Source organism: Drosophila bipectinata, chromosome 3R (genome assembly GCF_030179905.1).
Source record: "Drosophila bipectinata strain 14024-0381.07 chromosome 3R, DbipHiC1v2, whole genome shotgun sequence".
In the NCBI taxonomy this organism is placed as follows: Eukaryota; Metazoa; Arthropoda; class Insecta; order Diptera; family Drosophilidae; genus Drosophila; species Drosophila bipectinata.
This window is the reverse complement of record NC_091739.1, coordinates 4,675,414-4,692,648: the sequence shown is the minus strand read 5'-3', so window position 1 is coordinate 4,692,648 and position 17,235 is coordinate 4,675,414. Positions and strand designations below refer to the sequence as shown.

Here is a 17,235-nt window from a genome sequence, read left to right as displayed (position 1 = left end):
TAAAAATATTTAAAGTTTTACACGCTATTCGTATGTGAAAGAAAACAATTTTTAAATAAGAAAAGCAACAAAAATTTTAAAAAGACTTTCGAACTTAGTACAGAATTAAAAATACTTTAACAAATTTGTACATTTTATAACTTTTTAAACATAAGTCTATACAATGAAGCGAAAAATCTATATTAACAATATAAGACAAAGGTTGTGAATTTTATCTTATTGATGTTGCTACGTTTTTTAAGACAAAGGTTGTGAATTTTATCTTATTGATGTTGCTACGTTTTTTAAGACAAAGGTTGTGAATTTTATCTTATTGATGTTGCTACGTTTTTTAACAATTAATTTTTACACATTTCTCTTCACACTTAAAGTTTTTTTTAAGAATTACTTTTTAAGAATTTTAAGAAGAGAGTAAATGTGGAAAGCACATTAAAAATTTAAAAATCATATGAAATACACTAATACGCCATATATTGGTTTAAATAAAATACAATAAGCACATTTGTAACTAAAAAGGTTCAAAAATATAGTTGTAAGAATATCCACTCCTGAAAAAAGAGCTACTATTTTCCTATACTTTTATTGTGCTTCCCTTTTTATTCAGCTTAAAAACCATTAACGTGATGTTGCAACTTCCTGTTAATGGTTTTTTTCTGTATAATCATTATAAAAACATTTTTTAAATTAGGTCTTTACAAAAATTCCCCATAATGCAGTGTTGGAAAATTTCTACTATACTCGTGTCGTTTGTAGCTACAAAACTGTTTCATGAAAGAAGCCAATAGTTTAAGTTTCTATGTCGCTGAAATATAGTTTTCTTTTAATCTTGCAATATATTTTCGAAGTCTAGCTATTTTTTTAGAACATAAAAGGCGGAATAGGGCCTATTAGTTTGGAGCGAACTGAATGCTTGAATAAATAGCGCTGTAAATGTAAAATATACATATCTGTAGAATGAATCTGTAGAATGTACCACATGTAGAATGTATTCAAAATTTATTAAAACCACGGACAAAAACAAATTCCTAACTCTATGGAATAAATCTAGTAACATACATTTTTACTGTGTACATACATTTTTAAGATATTTACTGTGTACAATAATTTTTCTTTTTGTGTTAAAAATATCTTATTAGGCCAAAATTCATTTAGATCGATACATGAATATCGATATATTTGCATGTCGATATCAACAGACTTGGCCTAACCACTGATCAGACCCAAAACAACCGCTGTATAAACGTAGATAAACGTAGGTGTGCCTGAGCACTTGTATAGATGCATGTGTCAGCGTTGTATCATAGCCATAAGTTTGTTTATTTGTGAATTCTGTGAGAAATGTGATACTTGAGTTTAACACAAAATATAAACTTAATCCAACAGATCTAAGGAGTTTTGAATATTTCTCCGAAAAGCTTGTTTATATTTGGTACAGTGCTCGTTGCAACTTGCAACCAGTTTATTAATGTGTGTGTGTGTGTTTTTGTTGAAAGAGAGACGCCCAAAGAGCCAGAACAAGAGGAAGAGACCCGACCCAAAGAATCAAGCCATGGGGGTGGCCGTCCAGTTGGGAATAAACAAACAATCGTACAAATGGGAATAAACATTTAAAAAATGGTTATATCTTTTAAGATCATTTTTAAAGTCTATTCTAATATATATTTTAGTCTTTTAGTCAAATATATACAATATGTATATAATGAATCAAATATATATAATAGTACATATTAAATTTAATTTTGTATCTCAAAAAAATTCTTAAAGTAAGATATTTTCCATCTTTATATCAGTATATTTTTAATATTTTCCGTTTTCTATCCAAATATTTCTGAAAAAGGGGGTTTACCATTATTGTCTCTATATTTTTTGAACATCATTATTAAGAATGATTATAGAACCCAAACTCAAGCAATTGCTTAAGCAAATTACGGCCGTTTACAATTAGATGGAATTAGACTGCTTGAAAATTATCCAATTAATTAGACCTAACCCAATTGCCATCCCACCCACAGCGAACCATCATTCCGAACCCGAACACGATCCACTCAAGATGTCTTATGCAGCGGAGCGCGCCTTGTCCTTCCTCTACCCGCTGGCGATCGTGTCCTCCCTGATCTGCTGCATCACCTCGGCGGTGGCCTGGAACCACTGGCGTTACGTCCTCAACGCCTGTCCAGACACCAACTGCGGCTGCGTCCTTCACAGCAAGAGCACCTTCAATAGCTTCGAGGGTGGCGGCATCGGCTACTGCTACTTTTCCACCTTCGGATTGCTGCTGCCTCTGGTCTTCGCAGTGGTGCTGGGAATCTATCATGGCTATCGGATGTGCATCGGGCGGGGCAAGCCCAAGGCGGGCACCGCCACCATCCGACAACGGTAAGTGGTTCGCGAAACTCGAATTCTATTCGGACTCGGACGTGTCTGGGGGTCAAGTGGGTTAATCTGATAGACTGGCGTGTTGCTCAAAGTTGGGAGCTTCAATTGGGCCGTATGCTAATGATGGAATCTATGGGGATGAGTAACGCGGTCGTAAATTAATATACGCATTTTTCGGGAAATATTATATAGAGAATTCAATATTATATTATAATTTGTACAGCTCTGGTGACATGATTGTGGTTACAACTGAATCCGAACTAACTCCTGATGGTCTCTCCCCTTACTACTGTAAGTATTTTTCATTAAGGATATACGATATAACTATCATTATATTTTTTATTATTTAGGGCTCCCTGCTACCGTGATTTCCATTATCATGGCCATTTATCAGCTCATCTACTCTGCCATTTTCACCGACGGATTCGAGGTTACCTGCAAACAGTACCGAGAGTCGCTCCTGAAGGAAATCCAGGGTGTGGGAAACATCGTCCCTGTGATCAAGGCACGTCTCTCCTGTGCTGCTGTTTTCGATTTCATGGACTATCTGGTGGAAAGCATCTCCTACGAACGGCGACGATATGGCCGCATCAACACAGCCGTCTGTCTATATTTTACCATGATTTTCGCCTGGATCGCACTATTCGCATGGTTGATTATTTGCATCATTAACGTTGTGCATCTGCGACGCACAAAGGCTGCCAGGGTTTAGGGGCCGCAGGATTATATTTTCTCTTCTGTTCCCATCCGACTTTTGAATAGGGAAACACATTCCCACGAGACACATTCGCCTTATATTTTTAATCGTAGTTATACGAAGCTTCACTATTTATTAGCTAAAACATATCAAGAACGTCCACGGTTAGAGCCGCCATCAAAACGCATTGTACAAATAAATGTATGAACAACGAAAGTTTTATTAAAAATCCAGGAAACTACTTCCTGTACCACATCTGGACAGTTTTCATCCGCTTTATTTTCTTCTGGAGCTGCAACACGCCGTACATGAGAGCCTCGGCAGTGGGCGGGCAGCCCGGAACGTATATATCCACCGGAACGATCCGATCACAGCCCCGCACTACCGAGTAGGAGTAGTGGTAGTAACCACCGCCATTGGCACAACTTCCCATCGAAATGACCCACCTGGGTTCGGGCATCTGGTCGTAGACCTTTCGCAGAGCAGGAGCCATTTTGTTGGTCAAAGTTCCCGCCACAATCATGCAATCCGCCTGCCTTGGAGATGCCCGGAATAGGACACCATAGCGATCCATGTCGTATCTAGGGGCGGCGAAGTGCATCATCTCCACCGCACAGCAGGCCAGGCCGAAGGTCATGGGCCAAAGGGAACCCTTACGGGCCCAGTTCACCAGGTCATCCAGTCTGGCCACCGCCCACTCGCCCGTGGCTGATTGGTTTCCGCCAAATGGTGAGTATTTTGCTGTTTCGGGGGGAGAATTGTTCTCGTACACTGGCAGAGTCTTCTGCGAACGTAGTGGGAGAGCCCCTCCTCGCGAAACCATTAGTAACCTGGATCCATTTCCGAATAATTTAACAGTCCTACTGCACAGATGCATAGTTTTTCGGATTTTTACAAAATATTAATATAATTTAAAAACTATAAAGTTTTAAAGAACCTTCTTTTCTTTTCTATTGAAAAGGTATCAATAAGTATATTCTTTATCTAAGTCTTTTATTGATTTGTTTACAATAACCGGAAAAATTTCACAAGAACATTCAGATATTTCCTAATTTTTTTTATACAAGTTTCTCTAATTTAATTTCACTTATTTTATATTAAATTAAGCCTAATTGAATAAATAACTTATTTATGTTCTCATAAATAAGTTGTTTTCTCAACAAAAGTTGTAATTTATTTGAATTTAACAATAATTATTATAAAAGTAAGCAGTGAATTAAAAGAAAGCAGTTCAACTACGCTGGATTTCGCGAACATCACAGGCAGCCACACTATTTATATGCTGACGTGCCGCTTCCAGATTGTTTACGTGAAAATAGGTAATTAAACGACAATATCACACAAAATGCTGGACGTACAAACGCATATGGTAAGTGGAAGAGCCCCGCACCTTGGAACACATAATTAAATCCAGCTTTTCAGGACTTTGTGGGCCAAGGAAAGGCCGAACGCTGGTCCCGGCTCATTATCACCGTGTTTGGAATAATCGGCTTGATTTACGGTGCATTTGTGCAGCAATTCTCCTTTACTGTTTACATTCTGGGAGCCGGATTTGTGCTCTCATCCTTGGTAAGTGATTGGTGTAATCATCCTCTCCAGGTAACCCCATTACTCCGTTTTCCAGATCACCATTCCTCCCTGGCCGCTGTACCGCCGGAATCCCCTGAAGTGGCAGAAAGCCATTGAGACGGACACGAAGTCTTCCAGCTCCGAGTCCGGGGACGAAGGAAAAAAGAAAAAGAAGTAGACTTAGCCAACGTGTATTTTCCTCCGTACAAATATAAACCTCTATAACTATATGGGCCGTCTGTAGGATATTAAATCATTGTGATCGTAATATTTGTGGATGAGATCGTACATGTTGGCAAAGAAATACAGGAGATTATCATACTGCCCGTTATAAGGCGACATTCTGGATACCAGATCCTCGTCCCCTTCCACAGCCTGCACCTTTAAGGGAGCAGCTAGCTGATGGAAACCCTCGGTGATCTCCAAATTATCCAAACCACGGTAGTTAGAGTTCAAGCCCCAGGCATTGACGTGTACCTCTAGGAGGAACTGGTGAATGGCTTCTATGGTGGCCAAGTACCAACGTGGACTGCCGCGCTGGTGCCGCCAGAACTGGGATAATCTGTTTTGAAGAACCACTGTCCGCAAGCCCCGTATTCTTTCGTCCGCATAGATTCCTCGACTTTGGTTCCAGGTGCTGTCTATAAAAACGGCTCGACGGATGGGCAGGTTTTCCAGATCCCAGCTTCGCTTGTTTGGGGCTGCCTGATCCTGACCTGGTATTTCTATCTCGTCCATTCTTCTCCTCAACAAGGTGCCCATGTGGTGGCCATGAGGCAGCCCATAGTTATCTCCAATTTGCAGCTGAACATTCCTCTCGAAGAGCTGGGGCACTGTCAGGGCTTTGGCGCTGGGAAAGATCAGTACCACGCCCGGCTCGTCTCTGTAGTCTGGGATATCCGGGAAAGTGTGTATTTGCACGTGTTCCGGCGCCAAGACCGCCGCATGTACGGCCGTACTTTTTCCGTCAATCTCCTTCTTGTGCTTGATTATGTCTATTTTAAGCGGCAGTAGTACACGGGGCAAAAGCTGCTCCAGGTCGCCCACAGGAATGTGGCAATTGTAGCAGAAAAACTTTCGGGATCGGTGACAGAGACGACAATTATGCCGCCCTTCAATGGTGTCCAGGATAGAGTGGTCCGAAATTCGCATTTTCTCGAAAGGGTATTTTCGCGGACGCTTTTGCGAATCCGCGGGATGCGTCATTTTGCCGGTTATTTCACGGCTTATTTTTAAAGTCGAAAAATAACAATTTCTGCAGGAAATCAGCTGTTATTCCTTAACCGGTTAAAATATCGGATAGTTAGAGATGGTATGTTTTTAACCCAATAACCGTTTTAGCCAGTTCAGGAACCAACAAAAATTATGAAGTTGCTGAGCACTTATACGGAGTCCTACAATATTCCTTAGGAATATTTCTACTAAAATCGATCAAATAAAAACATATTTATTTTATTAATACATTTTTAATTTGTTCAACATCATATAAGATGAATGGAAAAGCAAAACCTCTCAAAAAACACTATTTATAACAGTACGTTTTTTAACACTATTTCAGTCTTAATGGCAATCGCGCCAAGCATGTAAACAGACGCCTGCCGGCAAAATCTTGTCGGAAATTAGCAGGTGCTAATATTAAAAGCGGGAAAGAAGAAAAGTATCATGCGAGGTATGCGGAAATGCCCCCATTGCGGGGCATTCAATGGAAACCGAGCTGGAAATCGATGCGGAAACGTAGCATGCCCACAGTACAAAAACGTTCTGGACGCCGTGCAATTAGTTTGCCTGCGACCGGGCATATCTCTCTACTCACTAAGATCTAAGGAAAAGGACTACCAGCCCCGTAACTTTGTGGTTATTGAGGACATCACCTTATCCTTGCATTTGAATGCAGCTGTCGTGTCTAGCAAGGCAGAGTGCCATGCCGAAAACTGCAAGCAGTCCGCGGTGCCACCAATCAGGGATTGCATACATGTTAAATCCTGTCGAGACCTGGGAACGGAGATCGCAAAAGCTCAGGTGTATCATGTGACCCGGGAGGTTCTGTGGAATCTGAACATTCGCGAGGAGCAAAAACAGCAGCTTTGGCAGCTTTACAAGCAAGCCGAGGAGCAGGAACGCATTCCGGCGGTTCAACGGCTGAACGCCTCAACCTTCGTCGTAAAGTGCGAACGCTCCGAGTCCTTTCCAGCCGCACGGCTCCATGTCACCGTTATGGCCAGCGGCACGGGATATTATGCATGCGCCTGCAAAAAGCTTAAGATAATTGTGGAGCCGGACAACTCATTGGTTATGCAGGATGAGATATGCGACCACTTGCTGCTCGTTTTGGCCGGCATACTCAGCTCTCCGGAGGGCAAACGCATCTATGGGAACTTCATCGGCGGACTGCAGTCGTTTTGGATGCCTCTGCAGTTGGAAACACCGCTGGGAGAAGCAATACCGGAAGATCTGCAACTGAGCCTGGCCGAAGACTTTAACCCGCAGGTGGACATACTTGTCTTCCGAGACCATCTGGATGTGTGTTTGGTATTTTTGACTGTGTGTGAATATTAAACAACCTTATAATTTCAGTTTTCCATGCCGGATCTCTCGGAAGGGGTATTTAATTTGGACAACATGCAGGCGGGCGCTTCTAGTCAAAGCACGGCGACTGGCAGCAACGCCCTTGTCCATTACGCCAACGATTCGCAGCTGCTCTCAAATTGCAACTTTTTTGGCGAGCCAATAGCACTAACTGACTGCAACATCGAACTGATGGACCAGTTTCAGCCCACGGATCAAATCGATTTGACCAGCGAGGAAATTCAGCTTCCTTTGATTAGTGAGCCCTATAACATCCTAGCAGCTCCGTCTGTTTTTGCGGAAACCACCCCCGCAGTGGTGTCCGACCAACTGCCGATTGAGTTGGCTACTATAGCCGTGGTTAAGAAGACTCCGGTGAAGGTGTCCGAAATCGTTGACGAAGTAAAGTCCCGAAAGCAGCCTCCGCTGCCAGCAAAGAGAGATTTAATTGTAAACAATAATAATAAGAATTCGGCTGCCAAATGCAGACCTATAACGGAATCAATTCGCTTGGATCCTTCGGCTCAGCCGTCGTTGGCCTACTCAGCATGGCTGGAACATGTTATTGAGCTACTAAACGAAGGTCTGAAACCGGCGGAAAGTCCTCCGCCAGGTGTTTCCATGCGTATAAATGAGCATGACTTTCATGTTCACAGGGTGAGTGAACTACAGACTTAAAAATACTTTGAAACATAGCATTCAACTAACGTTTTTCCATTTATTTCTTGAATTAAAAGGAAATATTCTCCCACTTCTGCAAGACCTTTAGTGCAGGAGTCAAGCGGCGTCCATTGGATAAAATAGTCCAGATTGAGGCCGGCAAATACAAAGGTCTCACCAAGTATGTTTGGCACTTTACAACAGCGCACAACGTGAAGCGAATCTTTACAACTTCAAATGTATATTCCAACCATTAGTTTTTTTCCAGATAATGATTCGAGTAATTTTTCAGATGAAGATCCAATTGGATCGTGCCTTTGAATGCGGTATAGACGGAAAGTTTGTGCCCTATGTACGCCCGGTTAACGAACTTTTGGCAGTGGGTTCCTCCAGGAAGCGTCCCATGTACAGGAGACTGAAACTTTACATGACAAGGGTCATATTCGAAGACGCCCCAAAAGAACAAAAGGGAAACGGATTGCTGGTAACATGGATCGCCAATGTCCTGCCCCAGAGCCAGTTCGGACTTTTGCATTTGGAGTTGGCTGTGGAGACAAAATCGCCCCAGTAGGGTAACTGATCGAATTGCAATTTGATGTTCTTTATTTTGACGCTTTCAATTGTTGTCAGTATCATTAATCTTTAGTTTCATAATTTCCTTTTTGCATCCTTTTCAACTTTCATTGGCTTACGAGTAGCTTAGTAGTACATATACATACATATATTTATATATATATCATTAATTTTGTTTATCGCGAGACAATTACCCAATTTGCACATTGGACTCAACATCCCTCTACAAGCTGCGGAGATTACCAAATTTCTTCCTCGGAAATTCTTAGTTCTTTATTAAAATCTATGGTCTGTCTTTGGGGTATTTATCATCTCTATACGCTTAGCTCTAAAATCGTGGGCATGCTTACTTAAGTTCTTGCTACATTCAGCTCTTTCTTGCGATTCTTTACTTCAACTTTTTTTGTTGCTTTCTTTAAGTATTAGATTTGTGTTTAAATTGTTTACGCTTAACTTTGACATTCATCACATTTATAAATTGCATAACACCGTCAATTAGATAATCTTGTCTGGTTTTGTATCATTTTTGCTTTCTTTAGTTAATGTGTGAAGGTAGTTTAGTCTTGGAAAGGTTTCCATTTGCTCGAAAAGTGTGTGCAGTATTAATTATGGGGGAATTCTCGTAGAACACTGTTTACTTGTAGTGCCTGCCTTCTTAATATTCTGTTGATTAAGCTTTTGCTTTGGCTGCGATGTACATACATCACACACATACAACATTATGTACATATGCCACATACATAAACATACACGTATAGAAATAACCACCTATAGTTCCATCGTACATACTACTTTTCATGTGTTTTTAACAGTTAAAATGCGTAGTTTACCAATATTAATATCGAATTAATGATTCTTGTTGTATATTACAGATGAAGCATTTGTTACCTTGCCGTTGTCAGTATGAGAATTTACAAGCCTTCTAGCGTATAAGTAGTCTTAACCTAGGTCGGACTAGTGCCTAAGAAACGGAATCTCACAAAAATTGGTCATTAGTTGGTTAATGTGTGCTGCCGCCTATCAGATAACAGATGGCAAATGATTGGACTGGAAATGCGTTCGCCTTGATAAGATCCAGATTGAAGGGACAGTCGACGAGAGGTTTCGGGTGTTGCCACCGCAATCGAACCCATCGCTATATCCTATAGTAGTCTAACTACATTTGATTGGGTGGAGACGGGGTAACTTTAAAAGGAAACTAAAGGGACCTTTGACATTTGTTCGTTCACATAATCAGTATATTCGCTTATTTAAGTTAAAGTGTTCAAAAAACCAGTCTTTAAAACATTTTTGTTTATCGTTTCGCATCTTCCTCTTGCTTCATGTTTTACATATAAGATGTAAAGTATTAACTACTGTCCGGGGTGTATGACTAACGCCGGATTCGACTCCCTCCATTGAATTTAAGAGTGCCAAAAAATAATTTAACAAGTATCCAGAGGCTAAATGTATGAACTGTACAGAATAAGATTAGGCTGTTGTATTCGGGGAATGCCCTGTGCATCGATCGACAAGAAAAAAAACGATATTTTAATTTAAGTTTTCATTGGGATTTTCATATTTTTTTGTTTGCATTTGTTTCTCACTGTTTCACATGAATTACATACTTTAATAATACTTTGTTTTTATTTTTAGTTTTACACTTATTTATCGCTGCCTTTTATTTTACAATGTATCTTAAGATGGCTTATACTTAGTTGATTTCTTCCGGGGATGTTCTCTTGCCTAAGTTTTTATTTACATTTTTATATATCGGTATGCGGTGTGCTTGGTGCTGTAACTGCGTGATTTTACATTAAGTTATTTTCGGGGGATTTACAGTGATGGGGTGTGAGGGGTGGTGGTGATGTGCTCCGTGTTTAAAAGTGCTCTGAATAACTCTGAATACGTTTGCCAATATTAGCGGCTTTCCGTTGGCCACTATTTTGCAGTAAGTTTTAAGCTAGGATTTCCTAGATTTTCTCTTAAGTGATTCCGACTATTAACTGGAACAAATTTACACGAGGACAAAAACGTGAAAAAACGGAAAACATTCGATAACAGATACTAGGACGGACACTGAATCAATTCGAAATGCAATAGGTGATCAATCAACTTGGATAACGCGGTAATTCAACTAAGAAGTATTACTTTAATAGGATCTTGTAGGAGCTTAAAAAATCATGGCACAAGTGTGTGCAGCATTTGCCTGCATTAACGAATATTACTTATACAATCAGTAAGTATAAATGATTAGAAAGCTGTTTATTTAGTTCTACTCATTCGATTTGTGCATTTTGCTACGTTTTCGCTTATGAATTTTGTTCGTTTGTCAAACTGGTTATTTTTGTGACTAATTGTGATAGAACACGGAAGATAAACTTATTCAAAAATATAGAAATAGATAGAAAAATAATTTAGTTGGTTTCATTAAAACAATTGAGAGTAATAAATAAAAATAAAACAGGAGCTTATACATTACGTATGAATAATTTATGGACAATGCGCTAAACGCTTTGTTCTCACTTAAACGACTTAAACGTTAATAAATACATCGCTATGTATACGTAATTGTATAGTTTAAATTTAAATATTTATATTAAACATTTATAAAATGATTTAATTTCCCTCTGTAAATTTATCTTTAGTTTAGCCTACAATATCTAAGTTTTGAGCATCTGTCGCTGCTGTGGTTGTGATTGCATTATTATTCGTGTTGTTATTATTGTTGTTCATCGTGGGTGAAGGTGTTGAAATATCCGGCATGGCGGTTGTGGTTATTTCCGGTAATGAATTGTGATTTCCGGGCATTTCCATTGATCCATCACCAACGTTGTGATGGTGCGTATTGTATTGTTGTTGAAGTTGCGTTTGTTGTTGGATCAGAGCCAGCATTTGTTGTTGTTGGTGTTGTTGTTGTTCATAGTTGAGTTCCATCAATTCAGCAGCAGGATTAGTAACGGTATGGAAATTGGCATTAGTATGGGTTAAACTGTTCGGGGATGCGAGTTGTAGTGATGGTTGTAGTGTTGTGATATTTGTTGGTGTCGTTGGTGTTGCAGTTGCTGTTGTCGCGCCAGTAGCAGCAGTGGCTGCGATCGCTGTTGATGTTGTGACAGGGGGAGTAGACAGGTCGGATGGCGATATCAATTGGATGGTTTGTGGGGATGGTGGTGATGGTGGTGGTGTGGATGAATTGGATAATGGAACAACTGTGGGCGGTAACAATGATAGAATGGGCAATAGGCTTGAATTAGTATCGTTTGTAGGTGGGCTGACTGTCTCATTGAGTTCACTTATGCTACAAGAAGTAGGTGTTGTCTGTTGTTGTAGCTGCTGCTGCTGCTGCTGTTGCTGCTGCAGCTGCAACTGTTGCTGTTGTTGTTGATGTTGTTGCTGCTGGAGGAGTATGATATGCTGAGGAACATTACCATTGCTGCATATTTTGCTATAGAGATCCGGCGTGGCCGTTGTCACATCCTCGAATTCAGTCCGAAGCGCCGTGCGCTTCAGCAGGTTCAAATTGCCAGGCAAAAATGAAAGTATATTGTAGATGACACGGATGTCTTCGCTGGAGGTCCAAACTCCGGGCCGCTTGTTATGATACAGCTTGGCGTACTGGTACACATTGGCCGTGCTGCAGTACTCCATTTCGATGGCCAGTGATGAGATCGCACAGAAAGTGCAGGCCTGAGCACCACCGTATCTGAAGGATATACAAAACAATTAAGTACAAGGAATTTTATAGGAAATTATTGAAAAGTTAGACGTACCTATCAACGATGACGATTGGTCCATTGCGATAGTCATTGCAGCGCTCGTGCACATCCACAATGAAATCGTAGATGCTGTTCGGATTGGACATTTCCGGCCAGCTGGGACAGTGAAGCATTTTGACCGTCAGCTCGTAGTCATCCTGTATCGACTGGATGACAAAATCGCGACTCACATAGTCGCTCTTGTTCGTCTTGTTTAGATACTTGACGCGATAGTGATCACTCTCAATGGGCGTAGCCTCATCCGGCCAAAATTGGGCAAAGTTCTGAAGGAAAAAAGGAAATTACAATCTTGAACGCTTTGAAAACTCTAATAGTACTCACTATATCATCCAGAGAGGAGAGCAGCACGATGGTCTGTGCGTTGTGATCCCAGACCATTTGCCAAAAGTCTTTTATTGTGTGCGTCATCGGGTGCTGGGTCACTATGAAGTCCCGCAACCTCCTGAAGCCATGTAACCAGGAGGCGTTGATATAATCGCTGCCATCCTCACCCGGCTTGGGAGTCAAGTGCACTCGACTGCCCTCGATTGGGAAGATAGCACCGCGATTCTTGATCGAGTTGACTTGTTTCATGGCCGAGGCAATGTGTATGTCCTTTGGTTGGAACTGGATGATGTTCTTGTACTGCTGCTCCAAGTAGGGTGTACAATTCTTAAGCTCCTCCACCTGTTCCGACATCAGGTTTGTTTCCCCGGAGGCGATAGCCTCAACCAAAGCATCGTGCAGGAATATGTACTGCTCCTCAGTCTGCACCAGAAAGTTTCTCTGGGCCCGGATGTGACGGAGGAAGCCGAAAACATTGACGATATTCTTCTGTTGGATTTGCTTCAGCATCGCGTCCAGAACAATGTAGGTGCCAGTGCGACCAACGCCAGCGCTATAATAATAGAAGGGGTTGGAAATTAGTTTCCTTTCTGGCCAAATGAGGTCTATTTTGAGGTATATTCACCTGCAGTGCACAACTATGGGTCCGGCCTCAGCGGGATTGGCGGCGGAGGATTTCTTGACAAAGTTCAATACGGGCAGGGGATGATCGGGGGTACCATGATCCGGCCAGTTGGTGTAATGATATTGGTAGACGAGTTTCTCGGTATTGCACTGCTTCTTTTTCTTGAGCTGAAGTTAGAGAAGTATATAAATAAATTAAGGAAAATGATCATAATAGCAAGCTTAAGCAAACTCACCTTTAAATGCTTGATCTGAAGAGTTCGGACTGTGTAGGTGGACATGACCTCCTCCTCGATTAGCTTGACTTGGATCACTCCATAGGTTTCGACTCCGTCTTTGGGCCAGTACATGTCGCACTTTCGCCGTCCTCGCTCCACGAGATTGGTAATCATCACGATAATGGCCACTCTCTGCTCCCAGATCATTCGCCAAAAGCAATCAAAGGTATCGGGCAACGGGCCCTGAGTGCCAATGAAGGCGTGTGCTTTTTGATATCCGTCGATGAAGTTGGCGTTGATGTAGTCCAAGTTCTTCTTTTGGCCAGGAGTTGGGTGCAAGTGAACCCGGCTGTGATCGTCTGTGTTTTAAAAATATGATTTTTAGTTTTTCTATTTCTTTAAATATTTTTTTTAGCAAAACTTACAGGCTGTGATGTTGAGGTAACGATTCTTGCGCTTGTTCTCTGGGTGCTGGGAGTGTTCGCAGGGCAGGTCATCTGTGATGCACTCGTTCTGGATTGCCTCGTATTCCCGGCTGAATCCAATGTCCCCATCGGCGTGCAAGGAGGCCACATGCTTCGAAAACTCGTTCACAGGAACCGCAGCCCGGATCTCATCGCCAATCTTGACGGGCACTTCCCAGTCCACTTGCGGGGCATTCGGGTGATGTGGCGGGTCATCCAAATAGTAGTAGGCGGCATGGAAGCACTTTCTGCTGAAAGGAGTGAAAAAATACTCGGTGTTAATTAATATTGCAAACAGGACATAGTTGCTTCAATCAAAATGTCAAACAGAGACTCGAGGCTGGTAGTTGACCTAAATATTTTTCGCAAACAGCTTCAGGTGCTCGAGAGCAGATAGCTCTGCTTTAAATGAAACCTGTAATCCTATTAGGTGTGGCGATAACTGGAGCAGAAATCACACTGACCAGTCACAAATTCTCTTCCTGATCCTTTTATGTTTTCGCCACAAATGCCAAGCTACTTTCAAAGAAATCTACATTTTCTTATCAGAGAGAAAACAATTTTCTTTGCAAAAGTTGCGCACCGAGGAAATTATGAAACAGCTGCAATCAGTCTGGTGGTCAAAGCCGGCGAAAGGTGTCAGGTGGGCGTGGTAGCAGGGCAGTCTCTTAACAAAATCAAAATGCATAAATAAGTAGTAGAAAGAGACGGAGATGGGTGGTCAGTACTAATGAAATTCATTTGCAGCCAGGCATAAGGATGTTGCCAAAAGGACTGGCACTGGGTCGCCGATCCGATGGCAGGAAACATTGAAAAACAGCTGCAAATATTTTCGCTCCAAGCTGCTCTAAGTGAGCGACGACAATGCCTGAGGTGGCCATGATTGCTCGTTCAATTGCAATGCTGGTCCTGTTTCGCGGGTCCTGTCTATGTACAAATTGAGGTTAAGTTTCGTAATTAGCTTAAGCGATTACAAGGAGCACAAAACTTTCGCCCAAGTGCACTCCTACAGCCGAGAAAGTGAAGACCGCTTCTTAGAACTTGGAAACTTTCGAGGAAACTTATGAACTTGCAGTTTCTGCTTTTATTGCGAGATTCCCAGGGCTAGCCTTGAGAGAAAGGACCCAACACGTTGACAGAACTGTACAGATTAGCTACAAATATTTGATAAATATTCTACAACAGTTTCTACAAAATTGTTTCGATTCCCAGATGGTTTTTTATTTCCAAGTAATCATAATTTAATTCCCCAATGTTTGCGGTACGCATTAAAGCTCAGATTCGGAGCTGAGGTTGCAAAACAATTTCCTGGAATTAAACCAAGATTTCTTGTTTACTCTACGCAGTTTTGAAACATAAACAAGAGTAACTTTGATAATTGTTTCAATATTTCTTATCAACATTGGCCGATATGCCGTTTTGTTGACTTTAGTCGCATAAAAAATAAATAAATAAATAGGGCAAACCCAGGAGAAGAAAATAATAAATGCTTTCTTGCGTTTATGTACATATATTTACATATGTTTTTCTTGATTCCCTGCGAATCTATATGTATGTAGCTACTTCTGTTGTTGTTTACCAATGACAGTTGTTTTCTCGCCACTCTATTGCGCACCAAAAAAATGTATTTTATTTATTTTTATTTGTCAACTTCCGTTTCGATTTTCAGACACTGGTTATTAGTGTTTCCATAATTTGTATTTGGCGAACACGTGAGAAGTGCGCTAAGTGACCCACTTGGTGATCATTTTCCCGGAGGGTGCAGCTCGAAACTTACGTAAACCAATTTCCACGTTGCGATTTGCGGCGCAACAACCTTGGTGTTGCTGCTGCCGCCGATGTTGCTGTTGCAGTTGCTGCTGGCAGCATGGGGCTGCTGCAGTGTTTTTCCCTGCCACCTGACATAATGCGTTGCTTCTCTAGAATTGCATGCCTGTGTTTATTTTCCGCGTTTTGTTTTTTTGTTTCTTGCTTTGGGTATTGGGTACTCGCAGTCTCTGTTGTTGGCGGGCCTCACATATTTACACAAATTACGTCACATGGGCATTGCAATGCTGTCGCCGAGCACTTGCAAAAATATTATAGTACGCAATTGCTGAAACCGCACACAAACACACACTTTTCCCAAAGAGGCTGTGGCTGGGACGTTATAAACAGCACTTTTAAACCATAAAACAGAGTTGAAAACAATAACAAAAAGTTGTAAAACAGATAGTATCTGGGGCCGCTTATCGAAGACCCTAAAGATTATTTTTCTTGGGCTCGTTTTATTGATAGTTTTTTTATTGGGCGCGTTGCGATTCGGAGTGCTTTTGGACAACTGAACTCATGAACACTCGGAACACGAACGACGCGATCGGAGCAGTGCCACAGCTTTTTGCCAGCTGCCTGATCTTTGGCCCAGAGAAGCTTTAAGCTCTTAATCAGCTGTTTGATAACAACCTATCTATATAACCTGTTTGATATTGGCCCTATCCATAGCCCATACAGTGGATATGGTTTAAAAGTAAAATGTATTATTTTACCTATTAACCCAAAATTCAGAATAAAAGTACATTTAGAAACATATTTAAGAGACTATTTTTAATATACTTCGAAATTTATGAGTTCTTATTACCCACAATAAAATATGCTAAATACAGCTCAGACAGGAATGTAATAAAAAATATTATATAGCCTGCGCCAAATACTTTAGTTTACTGAAATAAATGTTTAAAATGGATATAAAAACAGAAAATGTGTTAATTGCAGTTTTTTTTTCAAGTGCCGTTTTTATATTATATTTGGTGTTAAAAAAATATATGTATTATCATACAGTTTTTAATTTAGAGACTTTAAGTATTAAGCTGTCATATTGAAATACCACGTAATCCCTACTGTCATTTTTATCTACTAGTGACTTTAAGTTAACCTTCTCGTTTACCCATATATTATTTACAAGTTGAATGCATTTTCTCTCCCAACAAGTTTACTTAATTAAGTTTTAACAGTCTATGGGTACTATTGTTTCCACCCGGATAGCTCATCAATTAATTAATTGAGAGACACGTTGGGCAATACTTGTTGCTATATAGAGAATCGATATTTGTTAATCGTTTAATTGCGGCAAACAACTTCCGCAACAAAAGTTGCATTAGCAACGCGCCCCTGCCTTGGAAAGCCGATAACGTTGGACTGCTTTGTTGGTATTTGGGCTATAGTTTCAGAGATATGGTTGATAAAGTCAGTGCCAAAGGGGGAAAGTTGTGAAGAGCCCGCTGCCACCCACAGTTCCCACCCAGTTGACTATGGATGTCATGAAATTGAACTTTTTGGCAAAAGTTACCAATACGCTGCCCAAAAACAATTTCTTTTCAGACTCTGCTATTCTATTTTTGACATAGGGAAGAGTTCTATAGGAAAAACCA

The 17,235-nt window shown here is 40.9% G+C and overlaps 6 protein-coding genes across 17 annotated transcripts in view; 3 read left to right on the top strand and 3 right to left on the bottom strand.

The window, feature by feature from the left end:
• Positions 1 to 1,196: 1,196 nt before the first annotated feature.
• Positions 1,197 to 3,328, top strand: LOC108128096 (uncharacterized). Of its 3 annotated transcripts, none has more exons than XM_070281917.1 (4): positions 1,197 to 1,252; positions 2,013 to 2,376; positions 2,600 to 2,667; positions 2,727 to 3,328. In XM_070281917.1, exons 2-4 carry the CDS (start codon positions 2,051 to 2,053, stop codon positions 3,086 to 3,088), a joined length of 756 nt encoding a protein of 251 aa, XP_070138018.1. In that variant the 5' UTR covers positions 1,197 to 1,252; positions 2,013 to 2,050; the 3' UTR covers positions 3,089 to 3,328. The 3 variants fall into 3 exon arrangements, with proteins under 3 accessions (XP_070138018.1, XP_070138017.1, XP_017100969.2); XM_070281916.1 differs by lacking the exon at positions 1,197 to 1,252 and adding an exon at positions 1,259 to 1,429; XM_017245480.3 differs by lacking the exon at positions 1,197 to 1,252 and adding an exon at positions 1,313 to 1,331.
• Positions 2,920 to 4,057, bottom strand: LOC108128097 (NADH-quinone oxidoreductase subunit B-like). Its single transcript, XM_017245483.3, has one exon. It carries the CDS (start codon positions 3,948 to 3,950, stop codon positions 3,312 to 3,314), a length of 639 nt encoding a protein of 212 aa, XP_017100972.3. The 5' UTR covers positions 3,951 to 4,057; the 3' UTR covers positions 2,920 to 3,311.
• A 227-nt stretch (positions 4,058 to 4,284) lies between these two features.
• On the top strand, positions 4,285 to 4,870 carry Spase12 (Signal peptidase complex subunit Spase12). The gene is made up of 3 exons (XM_017245484.3): positions 4,285 to 4,442; positions 4,496 to 4,642; positions 4,698 to 4,870. Exons 1-3 carry the CDS (start codon positions 4,419 to 4,421, stop codon positions 4,818 to 4,820), a joined length of 294 nt encoding a protein of 97 aa, XP_017100973.1. The 5' UTR covers positions 4,285 to 4,418; the 3' UTR covers positions 4,821 to 4,870.
• On the bottom strand, positions 4,818 to 6,114 carry LOC108128095 (tRNA-uridine aminocarboxypropyltransferase 1). Its single transcript, XM_017245479.3, has one exon. It carries the CDS (start codon positions 5,846 to 5,848, stop codon positions 4,868 to 4,870), a length of 981 nt encoding a protein of 326 aa, XP_017100968.2. The 5' UTR covers positions 5,849 to 6,114; the 3' UTR covers positions 4,818 to 4,867.
• Positions 6,115 to 6,151: 37 nt separating this feature from the next.
• Positions 6,152 to 10,057, top strand: LOC108128093 (uncharacterized protein C2orf42). 2 transcript variants are annotated; one of them, XM_070281915.1, is made up of 5 exons: positions 6,152 to 7,162; positions 7,217 to 7,864; positions 7,945 to 8,106; positions 8,160 to 8,434; positions 9,313 to 10,057. In XM_070281915.1, the coding sequence occupies exons 1-5, from the start codon at positions 6,305 to 6,307 to the stop codon at positions 9,314 to 9,316; spliced, it is 1,947 nt and encodes a 648-aa protein (XP_070138016.1). In that variant the 5' UTR covers positions 6,152 to 6,304; the 3' UTR covers positions 9,317 to 10,057. The 2 variants fall into 2 exon arrangements, with proteins under 2 accessions (XP_070138016.1, XP_017100963.2); XM_017245474.3 differs by having other exon boundaries at positions 8,160 to 8,439.
• The window catches only part of Ptp99A (Protein tyrosine phosphatase 99A), a 114,117-nt gene continuing 106,729 nt past the window's right edge, over positions 9,848 to 17,235 (bottom strand). For 3 of the 9 annotated variants that reach the window (XM_070281910.1, XM_070281912.1, XM_017245468.3), the window contains 6 exons: positions 13,790 to 14,079; positions 13,383 to 13,723; positions 13,148 to 13,314; positions 12,520 to 13,075; positions 12,193 to 12,461; positions 9,848 to 12,125 (listed from right to left, as the gene is read on the bottom strand). In XM_070281910.1, coding sequence (XP_070138011.1) covers positions 11,069 to 12,125; positions 12,193 to 12,461; positions 12,520 to 13,075; positions 13,148 to 13,314; positions 13,383 to 13,723; positions 13,790 to 14,079 — 2,680 coding nt within the window. In that variant the 3' untranslated portion in view covers positions 9,848 to 11,068. Of the gene's footprint in view, positions 12,126 to 12,192; positions 12,462 to 12,519; positions 13,076 to 13,147; positions 13,315 to 13,382; positions 13,724 to 13,789; positions 14,080 to 15,605; positions 16,167 to 17,235 lie in introns of those variants that run through there. The other 6 variants (XM_070281911.1, XM_070281913.1, XM_017245470.3 and 3 more) reach the window with 6 other exon arrangements.

Excerpts from the sequence above, each read along its gene's own strand:
- LOC108128096 (XM_070281917.1), top strand. The coding sequence starts at position 2,051 with ATGTCTTATGCAGCGGAGCGCGCCTTGTCCTTCCTCTACCCGCTGGCG. Across the intron at positions 2,377-2,599 it reads ACCGCCACCATCCGACAACG|CTCTGGTGACATGATTGTGG; the intron begins GTAAGTGGTTCG and ends TAATTTGTACAG. Across the intron at positions 2,668-2,726 it reads TGGTCTCTCCCCTTACTACT|GGCTCCCTGCTACCGTGATT; the intron begins GTAAGTATTTTT and ends TTTATTATTTAG.
- LOC108128097 (XM_017245483.3), bottom strand. The coding sequence starts at position 3,950 with ATGCATCTGTGCAGTAGGACTGTTAAATTATTCGGAAATGGATCCAGG.
- Spase12 (XM_017245484.3), top strand. The coding sequence starts at position 4,419 with ATGCTGGACGTACAAACGCATATG. Across the intron at positions 4,443-4,495 it reads TGGACGTACAAACGCATATG|GACTTTGTGGGCCAAGGAAA; the intron begins GTAAGTGGAAGA and ends CCAGCTTTTCAG. Across the intron at positions 4,643-4,697 it reads GATTTGTGCTCTCATCCTTG|ATCACCATTCCTCCCTGGCC; the intron begins GTAAGTGATTGG and ends TCCGTTTTCCAG.
- LOC108128095 (XM_017245479.3), bottom strand. The coding sequence starts at position 5,848 with ATGACGCATCCCGCGGATTCGCAAAAGCGTCCGCGAAAATACCCTTTC.
- LOC108128093 (XM_070281915.1), top strand. The coding sequence starts at position 6,305 with ATGCGAGGTATGCGGAAATGCCCCCATTGCGGGGCATTCAATGGAAAC. Across the intron at positions 7,163-7,216 it reads TCTTCCGAGACCATCTGGAT|TTTTCCATGCCGGATCTCTC; the intron begins GTGTGTTTGGTA and ends TTATAATTTCAG. Across the intron at positions 8,107-8,159 it reads GAATCTTTACAACTTCAAAT|ATGAAGATCCAATTGGATCG; the intron begins GTATATTCCAAC and ends GTAATTTTTCAG.